The following is a 19589-nucleotide window of genomic DNA, read 5'->3' on the forward strand; positions in this document are numbered from 1 at the left end:
GTACCCATGTAGTGCCCATATTGTTACTATTGTGCCACATAGAAGCCCACTATTGTTATTATTGTTCCCTTACATTATTATTGTTATGTCGGCTCTGATTATGTTATAACCCCTTAGACTCCTATATATAGAAAGGAGGTCTTTTCATTTGTATCATCCAAGAATTGTTCATTTATGTAATGTAAAGGAGCTTGCCCCCTCGAAGAGGCTGAATTATAAGGCGTGGATCTCTCTTTTCTATCTTTTTGTGAGCTGGTTTCATAACACCATGATAAATAATAGATTTATGAGCATTCATATACAGACCAGTAGCATTAGCAAATTTCCTGAAAATATGAAAAAGGCACAACCATGAAAAATGATTCAACATACCCATGATGAGCACATCATCGGCAAAGAAGCCATGTGATATGTTGATGTTGCATCCCATCTTCAGAGCTTGGAAATGGTTTCGTTCCACCGCTTTTGAAATGTGCAGGCTCAAGTCGTCCATAGCCAAGATAAATAACAACAATGACAAAGAGAAACCTTGTCTCAGTCCACGCCCCACCCGGAAGATTTTGTAGGGTATCCGTTAATAATCATAGAATAATCAACATTAATCACGCACGCCATAATCCATTCCACACATTTGAGATGTAAGGCTATTTTGAATAGGACCAGCCTGAGGTAACCCCAATCTAGGCAGTCAAAAGCCTTCTTCAGATCAACTTGCAGGATGGCAGCATTGAGGTTTTTTATATGAATTGAATGCATGCATTCTTGTGCATTTGCAACGGCGTCATGTATTTGTCTGCCCTGTAGAAACCCGTGTTTCTCAAGAGATATATGGTGTGAAAGAGTACTTCGCAGACACCCAACAATGGTTTTTGAGGTAACTTTGTAGATAAGGTTGCACATCGAAATTGGCCTGTAGTCCTCAAAACAGGCAGGAGGATTGTGCTTTGGGATAAGGGCAATATAAGTAGACTTAATGCGGTGGTGTATATTCCCAGTGAGTCTAGACTCCTCCACCATTTGTAGAAGTTCATTTTTGAAAAGATCAAAGAAATGCGTGAACAGCTCCATAGTCCACCCATCTGGTCCCAGGTTTTTATCGCCATTGAATGATTTAAGGACACTGAGTAGTTCCTCCTTAGTGATGCTTCTGTACAGTGCATCATTTGATTCTTGGTCAAACATAGACGGGTAGTGCTCAATCCCCCATATGAGATCTTCTTCCACAATGTTGTCATTGCACTCATATGCCACTTTGAAATGTGAGGTCACAACTTGGAGATTTCCACCTGTGACTGGATATGGTTTCCCTCAACATCATGAATCCCCCATACAGAATTTGCATTAAGCCTATGGTTTGCATAACAATGGAAAAATTTAGTATTTATGTCTCCCTCTTTAATCCAAATAGCCTAGCTCTTAAGGGGCCAAGTGGCTTTTTCAAAATCTAAGAGTCATTTTCTTTTTAATTCCAACTCTAGAATGTGTGAATGGGTAGCATCTGGAAGATTATTCGTGGCCATCAACGAGAGGAGGAGGTCTAGCTCACATTTAATGTTCTTAATCTCTTTTTTCATGGACTGGTTTTTTCTCTTCTGTAAGTTTTTCACTTCCCCGTGGAGAGTCTCCAGTTTGTCCAGTATATGATCCATAGGGGAGGATCCTATATCCCCATCGCGGCACCATGTATCCTTCACTAGAGTGTTAAACTCCGGATCATCTAACCAGGTTCTATTGAATTTAAATGGCATGCCTGGGCGTACCATCGAATTCTTCCAAACAAGTGTAATATCTCTGTGATCTGATAAGAAATTGCTGATAATCTCCGTCAGTACATATCCTAAGTGAGCAACCAACTGTTCATGCATTAAAAAACGATCAAGTCTCTTGGCAACATATGCCTTGCCTGTGCACCCATTGTCCCAAGTGGGAGCCATTTCCTTTGGTCAAATGTCCACAAAGTTGTGTGCAAGAAGAGCATCATGAAACATCCCCGCCAAGGGGCCAATCGCTCTCGATTGTCCCCATACTTCTTACAAGGCAATAATACAGTTTAAATCACTAGCACTGATGAGGGAGGCCAACTCCATTATACCAGAAGAAAACAAACTGTCCAAGAAAATGGTCCTATCTCTGCAAGGAGCATAGGTATTTACAATATGTATGCAATCGCCCATTCCGTGGATATGTCCTTCAAGGAGGATGTCGTGAAACATCTATATGCTTTAAAATTGACCCATATAGGGTACCAAATAGCCACTAAACCACCAGAGAGACCCACAGCTGCAGTAGCATATATATGCCATTCCGAGAGCATTTTTCTGAAATATTGTACAACCTGAGGAACAGAGTGCATGGATTCTTGTAGTAGAATGAGATATGGGTGAAAAGAGGAGAAAATACTCTTGAGGGCCCGATATTTTGGGGCACCCCCCAAACCCCATATATTTAGTGATAGAATGAACATCATAGAGATGCCTGCTTGGGCAATTGTGCTCTAAGGGCCCATGAGGGGGGGATGTCAGCGATAGGCACATCGACCAAAAATCAATCTATAGGGGAGGTAGGAGGATTAGGCCTAGGATGTCCTCTAAAACGCTGACTTCCTTAGTTTTGTTTCCACTGGAAAGTGATGTTACCTACAGAAGTAGGGATGATGTGGGGGGTAGGAGAGCCAGACGGCTTGTGGATGGTAAGGGTCCGCAAGTCCAATGACTTCATATCGAGCAGAAAGTCCAGGTCATTGCCCACTAAGTTTGCAAGTGAGTCTAGTGGCGAGTTGGGTGGAGTGACACTTGTCCTAGGCCCCTTATTTCTTGAAGTCTTATTCCACGGGCAATGAAAAAATGACACTTCGTGTTATACACCATTACTCTGTTATTGAAATTGAAACTTTGCACATGCTTCTAAAGAACAACCTTGCACTTGCTCCTTGATGCGTAAAATTCTCACATCTTGCAACTACTTTTTGATATATCATATGTTGCTCCTATTCCTTGTTGTTGCTGGAAAGAAAGTGGTGGTTTGTCTCCAATCTTGTACATTGATAGAGTTTTGTCTTGGCAAACACTGATTGGCTTATATTGACTTCGTAGGGTTACAAAATTTCACCTCTTGGATTATAATATAATATAATAGTTGCAATATTATGAAATTTTTTTTCACAAATTATATGTTTTATAGCTATCAAATGTTTTTAATCTTAAAAAAAATTAATAATCAAATCACGATATATATTTTTCAAAGGATTTTTTTCAAAAAATATTTTGGTTAACCTCATTTAATAACAATGAATTTTTGTAGTCTCTTATGATTAAATATAAATAATTAGAAAAGTGGCAGTTCATGGCTAATTAAAGATTAAGGTATTGAAAGCATGTCATCATGAAGAGTATTATGTCTATTATACAACAAGGTGGCATAATTAGAGATGACAAAGCTTAACCATGTGGTAATAGTGGTAGGTTACAACTCTAAGTAATTAATGTATACATATGAAAGGCAACGAGGAAAAACGTTTAAAGAAGAATGATATGAATAAAATTTGAGTGTAGCAAAAGCTCTACTTGTGTCATAATGATGACATGTTATAATTATTTAGAGACTACTTGGTATAATGAAATTGCATTTCACCATAGTCATTACAGTAGAAATTGCAGTTGCTAATGAAATCAAACTGAAATTAATAGACACAAATTTCTTCTATTAAATTCCGCAGAAGGAAAAATAACAGTAGAAACACATGTAATCATTCAATCACAATACAAAAAGTTTTTTATTGAAGAAACCAACTAGGAAAACCCTTCGTCTATTTGTATTATATTAGATGAGAACAATGATCTATTACACTGACTACTTCAACGATTGAAGCTCAATCTACATTGCAATATTGATCTCCTCCTAAGTACGATCTCGCTAATACTTAGCCAAAATAGGATTCCTACTTCCTTGTATTTCCTTGCCAATTCTTGCTCCTAAAGTATAGGGAAGCTCATATTTCCTTGCGCAATTCCTGAGGAAATTAGCTCACCCGCTACATGCAAACATGGTACACTCACTAGAATATAATAATTATTACACTATGCCTTTTCTCTCCAACTTCACTAGGAAATTTGAATTGCATGCATGACTAGGGCTATTTTTAGTAAATTGGCTACTTCACTGATAGTTAGTTATGTTTACAATAGTTACAACCACTCAACTGAACTCATACTGACTCTATTCTAGAGCAGAGCTCAGATAACTTACTTTAACTGAAGATAACACCTCTAGATAGCTATATATTAGCCACTAACTTGCATACAACTCTACTTCTAGCCCACAAACTTGAATTGAATGACTTAACTGAGTGATTTGGCCATGTCACTCTTGCTAATTTCTTGACAACGCATCCTGCTGAAGTGGAAATTCGAATTTATTCATTTGATTAAGGCACAAGTCAAATGAGTCATTTTGTTGCTACAATTTAACACTCCCTCTTAGAAACAAAAGGGTTCTAAACAACCCCAATGCTGCTCCTGTGGAACTCAAACTTTTGTCTTGACAAAGCCTTTATCAAAATTTCTACATTCTGCTCCTCTATAGGAATGTGCTATAACATAACAATCCTCCTCTACACACAATCTCTTAGGTGATGGTACCCTATGTTTATATGCTTGGACCTATCATGAAACACTAGATTTTAAGAGAATTTTATAAAAATCTAATTGTCACAGTGGATCAATGTAGGCTCCATTCCCTGACTGAAGAGACCAACCAAGATCTTCCTCCAAATAGCCTCACATGCTACTTGACTAGCATCCATATACTTGGCCTCTCCTAAGTTAAATGTTACAAATTTATGTTTCCTGTTGTACCAAGAAACTGCTACTGACCCAACACTGAATACAACTCCCAATGTGCTCTTCCTATCTGAGGGACTCCCTGCCCAGTCTGCATCTGTGAATCCTTGGAGCTTCACTCCATTAGTATGCCTGTACCATAAACCAAACTCTGGTGTGCCTTTGAGGTATCTTAGAACATGTTTTCCTACTTTCCAATGAATATTGGAAGGCTCCACCATGAACAGACTATGTTGGTTCACTACAAAACAAATATCGTACCTTGTGTTCACAAAGTACATCAAGCCCCACCAACTGTATGTAGATAGTGCCATCTACTGCCTCTCCTGTACAAGCATCCTCTTTCCTCCAAGTAGTACCTAGAGGAGTATCCATGGGTTTTCAATCCTGCATATGCAGTATCTGAAGGATTTCCAAGGTGTACTTCCCTTGTCCAACAAATATCTCTCCATCTCCTTACCACACCTTCAAGCCAAGGAAGTAGTTCATCAAAACCATGTGCTTCCTGTCAGTATCAAATCATCCACATATAGAACTAAGATGAACAAACTTCCATCTACCATAATGTAGAGATTGGCATATGCCTCACTCTTAGTGAAGCCCAATCCATTGAGATAAGAATCTATGCGAGTGTACTAAGCACGGGGTGCTTGCTTGAGACCATAGATGGATCTCTTGAGACTACACACGTGTCTCCTTGCTAAAGGTCTCAAAACCCTTAGGCTACATAATGTAGATCTCTTCCTCAACCACTCCATTGAGGAAGATAGTTTTAACATCCATTTGGTGGATCCTCCACCCCGACTGTGTTGTCAATGCAAGTATGGTCTTGGTAGATGAGTATCTTGCCACAAGGGTAAATGTCTCCTTATAATTAATCCCCTCCAACTGTGAGAAGCCTTTTGCCACAAATATGGCCTTTTACTTCTCAACACTGCCATCAGCTACATGTTTCACCTTATAGAACAGTCTGGAACCAACAACTGACTTGTTCTTAGGTTTGGGCACCACTTACCAATTAGTGTTCTTCAAGATGGGGTTATACTCCTTCACCATGGAATCTACCCACACTTGCTACGAAACAACCTCTTCAAAATAATATGGCTCAGAATCTATCAAGTCTATCATGATGTTATATACCTAGGGGGGATAACATGGGGTACAAAGGGAGGTATCCAAGGGAATAATGTAATAATGGGATGGACCATAGTAATAAATAAGGTGGTTAACCCATATCATGTAAGGGACCACAAGTATTTAGTAATAATGTAATGGGCCCATGGTATTAGATAGATGGTATTGAGGGAACCATGGTAATGACCCATGGTATTGTATCTATGAGGCCTATAAAGAGGCTAGAGACTCCACATTGAGGGATGTGAAGGATTATTGTATGAATAGGCATATGGCTTGTGGAGTGTTCTCCTTCCTTAAGGAGTGAATATATGGTGTTGCCCTACCTTAAGGGTTTGATCAATAAAGTGAATCATTTCTATCTATATTCAGATCTTGTTATTTCTTGGGTTTGTTTTTATTGTCTTATATTTTCATATCAGATCTATAACAAGTGGTATCAGAGCACTTTCTTGGGCACAAAAGTGGAGAATTTTTTTATTTTTATTTTTGCAGGACTTCAAGGGTGGTGAGTTTGCAGATCAGATCTGTATGTTTTGGTGCAAGATCTACTAAATATAATTGCATATCTGTATTATTTGTGAAAAAATAGCCAATTTCAAAAAAAAAAATCGGTTGAATCGGAGTCCGAATGAAGGAGATATCGCTGATCTAAAAATCAGTGGGGTTGCAGACAATTTTTCAGGGCAGCAAGTTTATGGTGCAGATCTGGACGTCTTGGTGCAAGATTTGCAAAATATAATTGTAGATATGGATTCTATGTGAAAAAATACCCGATTTCAAAAAAAAATCGGTCGAATCGGAGTCCGGATGAAGGAGATATCGCTGATTTAAAAATCAGTGGGGTTGTAGACAATTTTTCGGGGTAGCGAGTTTGCAGCACAGATCTAGACGTCCTAGTGCAAGATCTACAAAATATAATTGTAGATCTAAATTCTTTGTGAAAAAATACCCGATTAAAAAAAAAAAATTGGTCGAATCGGAGTCCGGATGAAGGAGATATTGCTGATCTAAAAATCAGTGGTACTGCAGACAATTTTTCGGGGCAGCGAGTTTGCGGTGAAGATAGGGACGTCCTAGTGCAAGATTTATAAAATATAATTTCAGATCTGAATTTTTGGGGAAAAATTACCCAATTTCAAAAAAAAAATCAGTCGAATCGGAGTCCGGATGAGGAAGATATCGCTAATTTAAAATCAGCTCTTTTTTGCAGAAATTTTGGTGATGACGGGAGAGTTGTAGTGCAGATCTGAAATTCTAGTGCCTGGATCAAGATTTCTATCACATGGGTAGATGCAGAATGGTTGTTCCATTTTCAAAAACAGGTCATAATAGGGATTCTGAGCAATATGGACGAAATTGTGGTCATTTCAAATTTTCGCCAAGTAAGTGAATTTTTCTCAAACCCTCTTCATGGAAAATTTTACTGGAAAAGGTGATAGCCCTACTATTGAAGAATACATAAAACAAACTAAGTCAGTATGAGAAAAAAATTGGAAGGATTCAGTGTGGCTTAATTTCAGAGATGAGGTTTACAAATGGTATTTCTCACTTGACGACAAGTAGTTGTCCAAACTTTCAGATGCAGAATTTGAAAGTGTCATTTTAAACAAATGGTTTCGGACTAGAAAAAAGGAGAATGAGACACGTAAAGGGTTATTTTCTACGGTTGTCTCCTTATTGCAGGTTCATGGATTGATTCAGAAGGAGAAAATTGTTGTATCTATAAATCCTAGTTGCAAGCACAATTTTATGAATGTTAATTTGGTAAAAAAATTGCAAGTTCCAGCAAAACACATCGAAAACACACAAATGGATGATGAGGATGTTCAAGTGTATAAGGATTTGAAGATTTCTATGGATAAGTATGTGTGGCATGGTGATTTTTATAATTCAGAGATGGATAATATGGATGTTGTTTTAGGATATCCTTGGATGGAATCCATGGGTACTATCAATATTAATGTGTAGAAGAAATTCCTGAAGCTCTGGTATAAAAAGAAGAAAATTACATTACAGGATATTTCCATCAATAAACAAGTAGAGTCCATGAAGGTTGACGCAGAAGATGTTCCAGGGACTGACATATCATATGATGAGCCATTGATGATCGACAATCAAACACAAACAAAGGCTAAAGCAGAAAAGGATACAGGTGTTGATACATCAGATGAGGGCTCAGTGGTTGAAGTAATATTGGAAGATAAGACACCACAGCAGGGTGAATTAAATAAAAAGACACCGTGGGTTAAAACTTCAACATATCATCACCCACATCACCCCGCAAGAAAACAACCAACAAAATGGCAACCAATTAGCCACAAGGACAACAACCCCCGCATGACAGATAGAGAGGAGCGAAGATCCACCTACTACACATCAACACAGAAGAGCTACCACGGTCAACTTCCATCTCAAGCGAGCGAGGCACCAGCAAGATCGAGGGTTCACCTTTCTCTTGGATGGCTAGATACACGTGCATGGTACCAGTGGGCTACTCTTTTGAGTAGATCTTATTATTTGTGTTCTTCTCATGTTTCGGGGACGAAACATGTTAAGGGGGGTGGAATGTTATATACCTAGGGGGGATAACATGGGGTACAAAGGGAGGTATCCAAGGGAATAATGTAATAATGGGATGGACCATAGTAATAAATAATGTGGTTAACCCATATCATGTAAGGGACCACAAGTATTTAGTAATAATGTAATGGGCCCATGGTATTAGATAGATGGTATTGAGGGAACCATGGTAATGACCCATGGTATTGTATGTATGAGGCCTATAAAGAGGCTAGAGATTCCACAATGAGGGATGTGAAGGATTATTGTATGAACATGCATATGGCTTGTGGAGTGTTCTCCTTCCTTAAGGAGTGAATATATGGTGTTGCCCTACCTTAGGGTTTGATCAATAAAGTGAATCATTTCTATCTATATCCAAATCTTGTTATTTCTTGGGTTTGTTTTTATTGTCTTATATTTTCATATCAGATCTATAACACATGAGTGCCATATATCCTATATATATGTCTAGTGATCTCCTCTGTCTATGCAAGGAGCTAGGAGTTCCAACCTGCTCCCAAGATTCCTGCACTAACTTGTCAGCCATCCTGGTCCTTTTCCTCCCTTCTCTAGAAGGCTCTGTGTGAGTGGGTGCCTCTACTGAGTCTGCTCTCTACTCCTCCACATGTGGCTTCTCCACATCATCCTCCTGGAATGTCCTCTTGCCTTTGAGTAAGATCTCACTCTTTGGATCTGACTGAGGCTCCTCCTCTCATGGTATGCTCATCTCTCGCTCTAGAGAACTCCTCATGGATTTATCCTCATCAAATATCACATCCCTCCTCATAACATTCATCTTGAGTGAGGGCGTGTATAGCGGGTAAATATGAGGTGTCTCAGAATAGCCCATAAATATCCCCTTTTCTGTAGTGGGATCCAACTTTTTCTTGTTATTTTTGGAGACATGACGATAGACTATGGATCCAAAAATATGAAAGTGGGAGACATATAACTTCCTCCCAGTGAAAGTCACTTCAATTGAAACCATTCCAATAATCTTTTGAGGTCTCCTGTTCTGTAAGTAAATAACTGTATTGCAAGCTTCGACCCATAGGGATTGATCAGGTGCTCATCATTTAGCTCAAAAGTCAGAGTTCTCATATTGGCTCAAAAAATATATGGTTTCTTCTGTCTCATCAATACGATCGCAATGCAATTTGTTTCATCGAAAATGAAGTCCGGATGAAGGAGAAAAATCAAGCTGTTTGTTTTCCTAAATAGCTAAAAAAATTGCAGAATGGGATAGAATGATGACATGGCAGTCCAGTCAGCAAGCGGAATCTTCTTCAGTTTACACCCAATAGGACTGTGACAAGTGTCACCTCAGGATTTGCCAGTGTGGTTGTGTGCAAATTTCTCTAAGGTGGAATTTGATTTTTTATTTTAATTAAATATTATTATATATAATTATTATGTTATATTATACAATTATATATATATATATATATATATATATATATATATATATATATATATATATATATATATATATATATATATATATATATATATATATATATATATATATATATATATATATATATATATATATATTAAATAGTTTAATTAAGTACTCAACATATGCGCATTTCTTTTTATGTGATATGGTATAAGTTATACAAAGCAATGGTATATAATATGGCAAAATTAATGTGATGGGGGAGGGTAAGTTTGAACCTGTGACCTCCCCCTCATAACTACCACACCATACCAACAAACCACCAGCGCACATGTTGAAAGATATGGCCACGTTATTATGTTTAAATGCGTAGTTCAAGTCTGATGGCAAGGTGGTGGGAGCCAATCCCCACCCCATGAGACCACAAGAGTGCAACCAAGGGCCATCGCTACCATTAAGCAGGATTAGTGCACCAGTAATCAGTATTAACATTAATTAAGCAGCAGTTTAAATGGAGTTTAGTCCGGCGTCAATTTCGGCGGTGCCTCCAACTATGGTGGAATTCCTATTTTTGGAAATTTAATTGGCAGTTCTTCCAGATTTGGTGGAGGAAATGTAGGAAAAATTGGTTTTTCCATAACTGAAACAATTCTCAGCCAAATTTCGAAAATGAATAGTCATTTTTGGCTAATTGGCATGTTAGGAATTCATTGGAGTAGGTTGCGGAGGTAGAAGAGGTCATCTACAGGTGTTTTTGGTCACTTGAATATTTTTTAAGCCTAGGGTCACCAGGTGTTGGAGGCCATTCCCAGAGCAGCCGGTAACCAAATTGAGTAAAAAAATAGTCATTTATGATATATTTGAATGTTTTAAATTCATTGGAGCACTATTGAAGCTAATACAAAGGCCCACACTATGAAGCTGGACCAAGGAGATGTAGCCCATGAGGGGTGAACTCCTTCAACAAAAAATTGTGTATTGAGCTCTATTATTTGTGCTTGTTGTGTTTTTATATGCTGTTGTTCAACCATTTAAATTCATGGTTTTAATTTCATGCAAAACACTAAATTTCACCAAGTTAGATGAATTTACAATCACATGCTTATGGATAAACTCTCTATGGATAAGCAAACCAAAGCAAAGAAAATTTTATATTTGGAAATGATACTAGCACAACATTAACTAGCAATCAATTTTAGATCAAGTTGGTATCAGAGCACAAAGTTTCTTGAATGATTTGCTTGAAGGGTTTAATGGTTGCAAAATTGTGATGCTTACAAGGTTAGAGTTGTAGAGAGGAGAAGGGAAGCTATTGGTTACAACTCCTGAGGTAATGCATAGAAGGAGAGCCACAAGGCCACAATCTCCAACACCCAAAGTTCCAATTCCAGCTGCACTTGAAGCTCCTCAATTTTTGCCTTCAATTGAGATTGAAGAGGTACAATCAATACAAATTTCTGAGCCTAAATGCATAGCCATTATGTTTGGAGAAAGAGAGCCTGGAGGTCCCTTTTCAGAAAAGGAAGAATTCAATAAAGCTTTATATACTTTGATTGAGATGGTTAAAGTCCTCTATGAAGAGAGGAACACTAGAATGGTTGGAGAGAGTTCTAAACCTCCACATGGAGAAGGAAGCTCAAAGGACAAAAAAGATGAGAAGAAGGATTTCAAAGGGAATGGTGGAAAGAAACCTACATCTCCACCATCCTCATCATCTTCCTCATCATCTCCATCATCTCACACAAAATCATCTTCCACTACCACCACTGCAACTGCGCATACTCATTCCAAAACCCCAAAAGGAAAAACTCCATTACTGAAATTGGACATAAAATTCGAACTTCCCATGTAGAATGTAGAAGTGAATGCGGAAAAGTTGGACAATTGGATTTGATAGTTGCACTGCAAAATTTAGAACCTTCAAGAAGACGACATAAAGATCCAGTTGGCTTCACTGAGGCTAGAAGGATATGCACTAGTTTGGTGGGAAGAAAAGACTCAAGGGGAAATGAGAATCCATGGGTTGAATTTGTTTCTGCAATTAAAAGACAGTTTTATCCTTTAGCATATATGAAGAAATCCATTATGAGTTGGAAGAATTTTAGGCAGCTTAAAGGCCAAACAATCTAAGGTTATACACAGGAGTTTAGAAAAAGGGCTTTGTTATTAGGAGTGAATTTGAATTCTCAAGATACACTGTTGAAATATATTGGGGGTTTACATTCTTATATTAAACACACTATTCTTATGTTCAATCCAACTAATTTAGATGAAGTATGTGTGCAAGCCACACATCTTGAATTTAGAGGAAAGAACACTTATGAAGAGGATAGTAATAAAAAGCCATCGAAGGGTAAGGAGAAAGAGAAAGGAGGAAAATGGAAGGGAAAGAAGAATGCAAGTGTGAAGAAAGAAGGGGAGAAAATCACATGCAAACATTGTTCCAAAGAGGGCCAAGATGAAGCATACTGCTGGAAATTGCATCCAGAAATGAGACCAAATAAGTTCAACAATAAAGGGAAATAAAAAACCACTCAAGAAGATTTAGGTTCTGAATCGAGTGATGAAAATAAAATCACTATCATGGGAATCAAAGGAAAACAAGATATTGCAAGCACTAGTTCACAAAACTGTAACACTATTACTACTCCAGATGAAAAGAGATGAATTGAGTTATTTCATCTTAGGGTCATATCTAAACACACCAAGATTGACACACTCTTCGATAGTGGGTCACAAGCAAATCTAATCTCTGAAGACTTAGTCAACAAATTGAATCTTGAAATTGTACCTCACCATAAACCATACCCTTTGGGATGGATAACAAGAGACACAAGTTTACAGGTTACAAGAAAATGTTGGTTTAAGTTTGCAATCACTGCAAATTTTGTTGACGAAGTAGAGTTAGATGTGGTACCGCTTGATATTTCAGGTGTGGTGTTGGGTAGTCCATATTTGTATGACTAGAAAGTAGTCTTTTACCGCCATGAAAACAAGTATCACTTGTTCAAGGATGGTGTGGAGTACATAGTGACAGCCCATCAAAAAATTTGAACATTTCTTTGGTTAATGCAGGGGAGGCAAGAAAGACTAGTGAATTCAAGTAAAAGTTTGTACTTCTCATGTTCGAGCCAAATGATGATATTGTTTATAATAATGTTGTTGCATGTAATGCAAGTTTCAATTCTGATTTGGTTGGTTTAGTTCATCAGAGTGATGAAGTATATCAGGTTGTGAAAGAATCATCCTTCAAGGAGAAAGAAACTTCACATGAAATATCTTTGCAGCAAGAGGTTTCTCTTTGTGATGTTATCATGCAAGGGTTGAAAAAATTGCAAAGTGTAGAGACACCAATGCAATGCAAAAGTTTGTTGAACAATGGGCTCATTCAATCATCCCTTATGCCATGTTTTGCACTGATGGTTATGGTGCCAAAGAGGAATGGTAAGTATTTTAGGTAGTTTTTGCCAAAGCAAAGTTGTAAAAAGAGGTCAGTACAAGAATATACATACCACCAAACAAGAATGGCTTGTATGGATTTTAATGTTGTATGTTATTTGTAGCACTTCTATTACATACATGAATTTGAAGTATGGCAAAAAAGAGTCATTTCTTGAAAAAATTTCCACATGGGTGACATAAACATGTTTAGAAAGTTTTCTTATGCACATGTCTTCTGTGAAGGAAAACTGTTTAATGTTTTGAAGATATCAAAGTACAAGTTGGGTTTCACTTCTTTGATGCATTTGGGCCATGGTATTGGAGGAGGTAAGTTGAAGGCAAACCTCTCCAAGTTGGATGCCATTGTTGATTGGTTAATGTCCAAGATCATCATTTTGATAAGAGGTTTGTTAGGAGCAGCCCAATGTTGGAGGAAAGTTGTTGTTGACATTTCATCTTTCGAAGCTCCTTGGCATGCATTGTTGAGTAAATATTAAGTTGTAGTGATCCATGCACTTTCATTGGATGGATACTTGTCAAAACTTTCATTTGGTTCGAAGGTACAAAACACTTCAAGGCAGAAGATTCAATGTGTTATAAGAAAATAGTTAAAGTTAGAGAATTAGTTTTCGCTTCGGTCCAACTTTGGATTGGACTTATAGTGACTCAGCAATCTGTTTCTGATTTTGGTTTCGGATGGATTACATATCTCTTCCTGCATTCTTCTTTTCCTGCCTGATACTCATCGCCTTGACATCTGCGAGGGATTTCGGATACTCCCCTGAGGATCTTCTCAGTGATGACAGAATTGCGTCTCTCTACGAATCATGGCTTGTGACGCACAAAAGGGTATATACATTGGCAGAGGAGAAGCAACATAGATACGAGATTTTCAAAGACAATCTGAGATATATAGATGAAGTTAACCAGCAGAACCTGAGCTACTGGCTTGGCCTTAACAAATATGCAGACATGAGTCATGACGAGTTCAAATCAAAATGCCTAACCAATCATACAGGTTATGGCAAGAAATTCATATATGAACGCGCTACTGCTCTGCCGCGGCTATAAATTGGAGGAATAACGGTGCAGTGACCGATGTGAAAGATCAAGGCGAACGCGGTGAGTTTGTTGATCAAAGCTGATAGTGTAACTAATATCAGTTAGGTTTATAGATATAAAAAAAGAAAATAGATATACATTTTGTTGTTTATTCAAGGCCTATCCATTGTAAACACTTTTCTATAAAAACATGACAAACATTTGATACCAATCCAAGAATTGAGATTCACTAACCGATCATGATCCACTGAATCTTTGCAACATCACCATAAATCCATGAATCACTTCCATGGTGATTTCATTGCATGAATCACTTCCATGGTGATTTCATTGCAGATGACCAACACCCGAGCTCTTTAATTGTATTCAGTAAGGCTTTGAACACCAGCACCAAGAAATACTTCGAACGCCAGCAAATTTTCTTGAACGCCTAACTAAATCAATGCTCCCTACTTTCCCATCTGCCAAGTGAATGGCCCATATATTTGTTTCTCGATTCCAATTTTAAAATTTGAATTCACCAACTATTAAATTCTATCAATCAGAACGGAAGCCAACCTGAAAATTAGGATAGGATAACGAAGTTTGGTACGGATAACGTTGGGAAGATGGAGTAGGATACCCTGTAGGGCACTACCCGCATTAATTATACTGAACGATGGAGCCTCTGGGGGTTGGAGAGCTGTCGTAAAATGTAGAGATATGCATGAGTACACATATTCTGATATGTCATGGGTCCATGCACTAAGCGACTAATTAGCTTTGTGTATGGCCTTTAATCTTTGGGCTGGGAAAACAATAGGGGTGAATATTGTTCATTTAGGTTTTAACCAGACACAGAACATGGTACAAGACTACTGTAATGTTTTCAGAAAATTGTAAATATTTTACTTTATTGCAGTAAAACCAAAATTGGGTATTATGATTATTGTTTGAATTAAGTATTTAATTTTGTTAATTATTAAAGAGATTAACAAATCTTATAACTTTTCATATCAAGAAAGTTAAGGTAGGCAGTTGCCAAAAACCCTAACTACTTGTTTGATTATGAATTCTCTAAATAAAGAACTCAAAAAGGGGAGAAAAGCCTGTGAGTTACAGGGGAGAAAGGGAGAGGAACCATGCTGAGGGGTCAGAGTAAGAGAAGCTAAGTTTGGTGGTGACCAGATAGCGAAAGCGCTGTGTGCGAAGTCTTGCAAGAAGACATTGGTCTTGTGAGCAAGCTTGGGGGAGACTTGGACCCGAGGACAAGTCTCATGGATGGGAGGATTGAGTGTGCGAAGTCTTGCAAGAAGACATTGGTCTTGTGAGCAAGCTTGGGGGAGACTTGGACCCGAGGACAAGTCTCATGGATGGGAGGATTGAAATCTGTAAATTACAGAGGTGACTTCAACAATTGAATTTTCTTTCTTTATTACAGCTGTACAGGTAAGTAAATAACCTAAAGCAACTTATTTTTTTATGAGCTGTTAGGATAAAATGTTTAGTTCTGGTAGATGCTGTAAATAACACCTAATAACACCTAAAATGATTACTGTACAGTGATATCTGAAAATTAGAGATAAGATATTCCTACTTAAATAGAGATTTGAACAATTAATTACAGACTCAGGAAAATAGTTTTTCACAGAGAAAAAGGAAAATTATGCATGCATAGTATTAACAAAAAAAAGCTAAGTTCAATTAGCCATGAGAAGAATGTACGAACAAAGTACTTGCTAAAACTGAGAAGCAAAAAAAATCACGGTAACCCTTTTCTTTTCTCTACATTTTCTAATACTGGCAATAGAATCCAAAAAATTATATGGCAGCACTGAGCAATGGAATCCCAAAGTAATTTAGGGTGAATAAATAGAATAAGCATGACACAAATAGCCATATAAATATATGAATAGCTTAACCATAAAAAACTCTTAATAATCATTGAAAACAAATGTGCATCTTAGAACAAGAACTGTGCTTATAAGTCAAGAAAACGTTTTAAAAACCCCAAATTCCACATATGTCGAAATAATAGAGTTCGATTCATTGCCCAGTAGTTCGTATGCATCACGCTCCGGAACTGGAGAGATGCCAGAACATAGGGTTATCCAACGAAGACATCAAATAAAACTAAAGATAGAGTTTAGTCGTATCTAAAAACATTATATGCCTAGTCATCAAAAATCATGCTATGCCTATGCTGTAAAGACGACAAGCCCAGAAGGCATCAATACACCTGGAAGCATTGCGGAGAAGGATTCGGGCCTTCTCGTGAGTTTTCCTAGGTTTCCAGTGTAAACCCAGATGCCATTTGAATATCAGAAAGAAGGTTTCAAGCCTCCTCTTAAATACAAACAAAGATGATAAAGGCTAAACCCTGATTCCATTTCAACAAACAGGAGATATGTATAATCATTCGAAAATAGAAACGAATACCCAGTTAAATATACATTCGCAGTAGTGAAGTTTTCCTCGGGTCAACCCCTTTTTGTTCAAATTTGAATAATTACATATTTTTTTTCAAGTGTAAATCTAGACAACCTAGACAATTACTCTAAACAATCGAAAGCAACATCTACAAGAACAACCGACCTCTTTACTTGGCCATTACACAGACCGCAACTAGACTAAAGCATACCCGTAAACCCTTTAATGACTAGAGCAGGAGAACGGTGGCAGGATCAACATAAACTGCTATGTGGGTCCTTAGGAATGCCAAGACTGTATCCGCAAAACCTACATCCCAGTGTCGGCAAGGTGTCAGAAGATACCATCGAAGATGAACTTAGACGAAAGCCAAGAAAAAGATAATGAAATTTATGGACTTACCTGACATATGTCGCACCTGGGTAGAGAAATCATTTGCCTCAAGAGCCATTACGGATGCCATGACATCCTCGACACTACACAAACCCTCCTGGAGTGAAACCCTAGTAGCATAGCCCGAGAGTCGAGAGCAAAAGTGAATAATGAACCACACCGCTAGCATATTGCACATTGAAGTTTTCCAGAAAGTATAACAACCGTAGGATCGACACCCAAGCTTGTGCACCGTCGATGAAGCGAAGAGAATGAGGCAAGGAGGACCGCTGGAGGGCAACTGGCGTAATGGACGAACCCTGCTCCTGCCACAACTCCGTCGCAGAGCAGAACATTAATAAGCTTTAAATTACGTACAGAGAACTATGTACAACACTAAATCCCAAGTGTGATTTGAATTGTAAACATTACACATATCATATGCATATCAGTACTAAAATATCATTTGAAATAAGATTGTATATGGTATCAACATAAAGCTTATAGTAAGTACCATCATAACCATGCTCGAAAGTTGTTATTTGACTTATGGAAATTACAATAAACCTTGATAAATAGTAATCATTCATATGACTATGGTAAGTAGGTAAAAGAGTTATGGTAGAAGGTAATTTATTATTATTATTATTATAATATATATGGAGATGTGACAAGTATCATTTTATTTTGAAAGGTGACAGACATTGTAGATGAGCATGAGATTAATTTTGAAAAGATAAGTTTAATTTATAAATATTATTTATTTATTTTATTTTTCTATTATAATTTTTTTATAATTTTTTTTTTTTTAAATATAGAAACAAATCTAAAGTTTTGAAAAATTATTATACATTTAAATTTTGTAAAATAAACAAACTTAAATTTATTCTTAAAAATTATCATTAAATTTCGAAGGAAAAAAAAACAAATTATTTATGCACTTATCAAATTAAGATTTAATTGTGTTTTAGATAAAGGATCAGGTGCTCTCTTAACGCACTCTTTGATGTTAAGTTTCAACCAAAAAAACAATTGTAATGATAATAAATAAATGTATTTCTTTTTTATTAATTTGTTTATTATAATTTTTTAATAATTTAAAATATATTTTAAATATGTAAATAAATTTAGTGTTTTGAAAAATTATTATACATTTTAAATTTTGTAAAATAAATATATTTAAATTTATTCCTTAAAAATATTATTAACAAAAAAACAATTTCAATTGTAAGAAACAAGTGCTACTCAGTTTAAATATAATAAAGCTAAGAGATAGATGATAATTTTTTAACATTGATTAGATAAATATTAAATAAATTTTATTTTATTTTATAAAATATATTATAAGATTAATATACATTTAAATTATAATTATTTTATATTTAAATATAATTTGAATTTATTAAAATTTTTAAATTTAAAAATAATAATTTAAATTATTAACTTTACCAAAATATTTTTATAAATAAAAATCGTGAACATAAAATTCAAAGAAAGACAAAGTATATATAGTAATTGAAAATATATTTCTTTACATCTAATTGTTTAGATCTTTCAATTTCTAATTGTTAAGAATGTATATTAATTTTTTGAACCAAATCAATGCATAAAATAATATCATATGGAGGAGGCTCCTACCAATTCAATTCAAGTTTCCAACTCTAGTGAATGCTTGGATTTTGATTAAATTATGGCATATGTAATATAGAGATTTCATAACAATTAATTCATTGAATATATATTTGTTTGATTGTTTATGGCATTTTCCAAACTTTGTATCTCTATGTCTCTATGTAATTTTTGAATTAATCAATAACTATATTATTCTGTTTTTTATACCAAAAAAAATTAATAGCAAAAAGTATTGTAACTAGGATAAAAATAATACTACTATTATATTTATACTGAATTGGAATAGAAATTTTAGAAATTTAATTTAATTATTAATAGCTATGAGAAGGATGGTAGGGATTTATCTTTTATGGAATATTTTAGAATAATTTAATAGTGTTATAGAGAAAATAGTTATGTCCATTCTATGATTTTAATTAAAATGACTAATTAAATAGAGTCATATAAACAAGTGTCATAGGAAATGAGTTATGATTTTATGGACATGTGAAATTGATAACCTATGATATTTAATGATATTATGCATCATTAAATCATCTTAATAAATATTTTTATGATCATTAAAATCCATATATTTATATTTTAAATAGACTTTGGGTAAATAATAAATTATTATTATTCCATTTTTAAAAAATAAATATATGATCCTATAATATTTGAAATTTTATAATTTTAAAAACATAATTGAGATTATGGAAAAATTGAGAAAGTTATGTTAAACATGATTGCAATAGCAC

General features: G+C 36.0%; 1 protein-coding gene across 1 annotated transcript; it reads left to right on the top strand.

Annotated features, from left to right (window-relative positions):
* The first annotated feature begins 14073 nt into the window (after positions 1-14073).
* Positions 14074-14448, top strand: LOC149153657 (chymopapain-like). Its single transcript, XM_089443890.1, has one exon. The coding sequence runs from the start codon at positions 14074-14076 to the stop codon at positions 14446-14448; it is 375 nt and encodes a 124-aa protein (XP_089300016.1).
* Positions 14449-19589: the final 5141 nt, after the last annotated feature.

This window comes from Pinus tabuliformis, chromosome 9, assembly GCF_031772625.1.
Source record: "Pinus tabuliformis cultivar Carrire ecotype Pingquan chromosome 9, CPIR1, whole genome shotgun sequence".
Taxonomy (NCBI): domain Eukaryota; kingdom Viridiplantae; phylum Streptophyta; class Pinopsida; order Pinales; family Pinaceae; genus Pinus; species Pinus tabuliformis.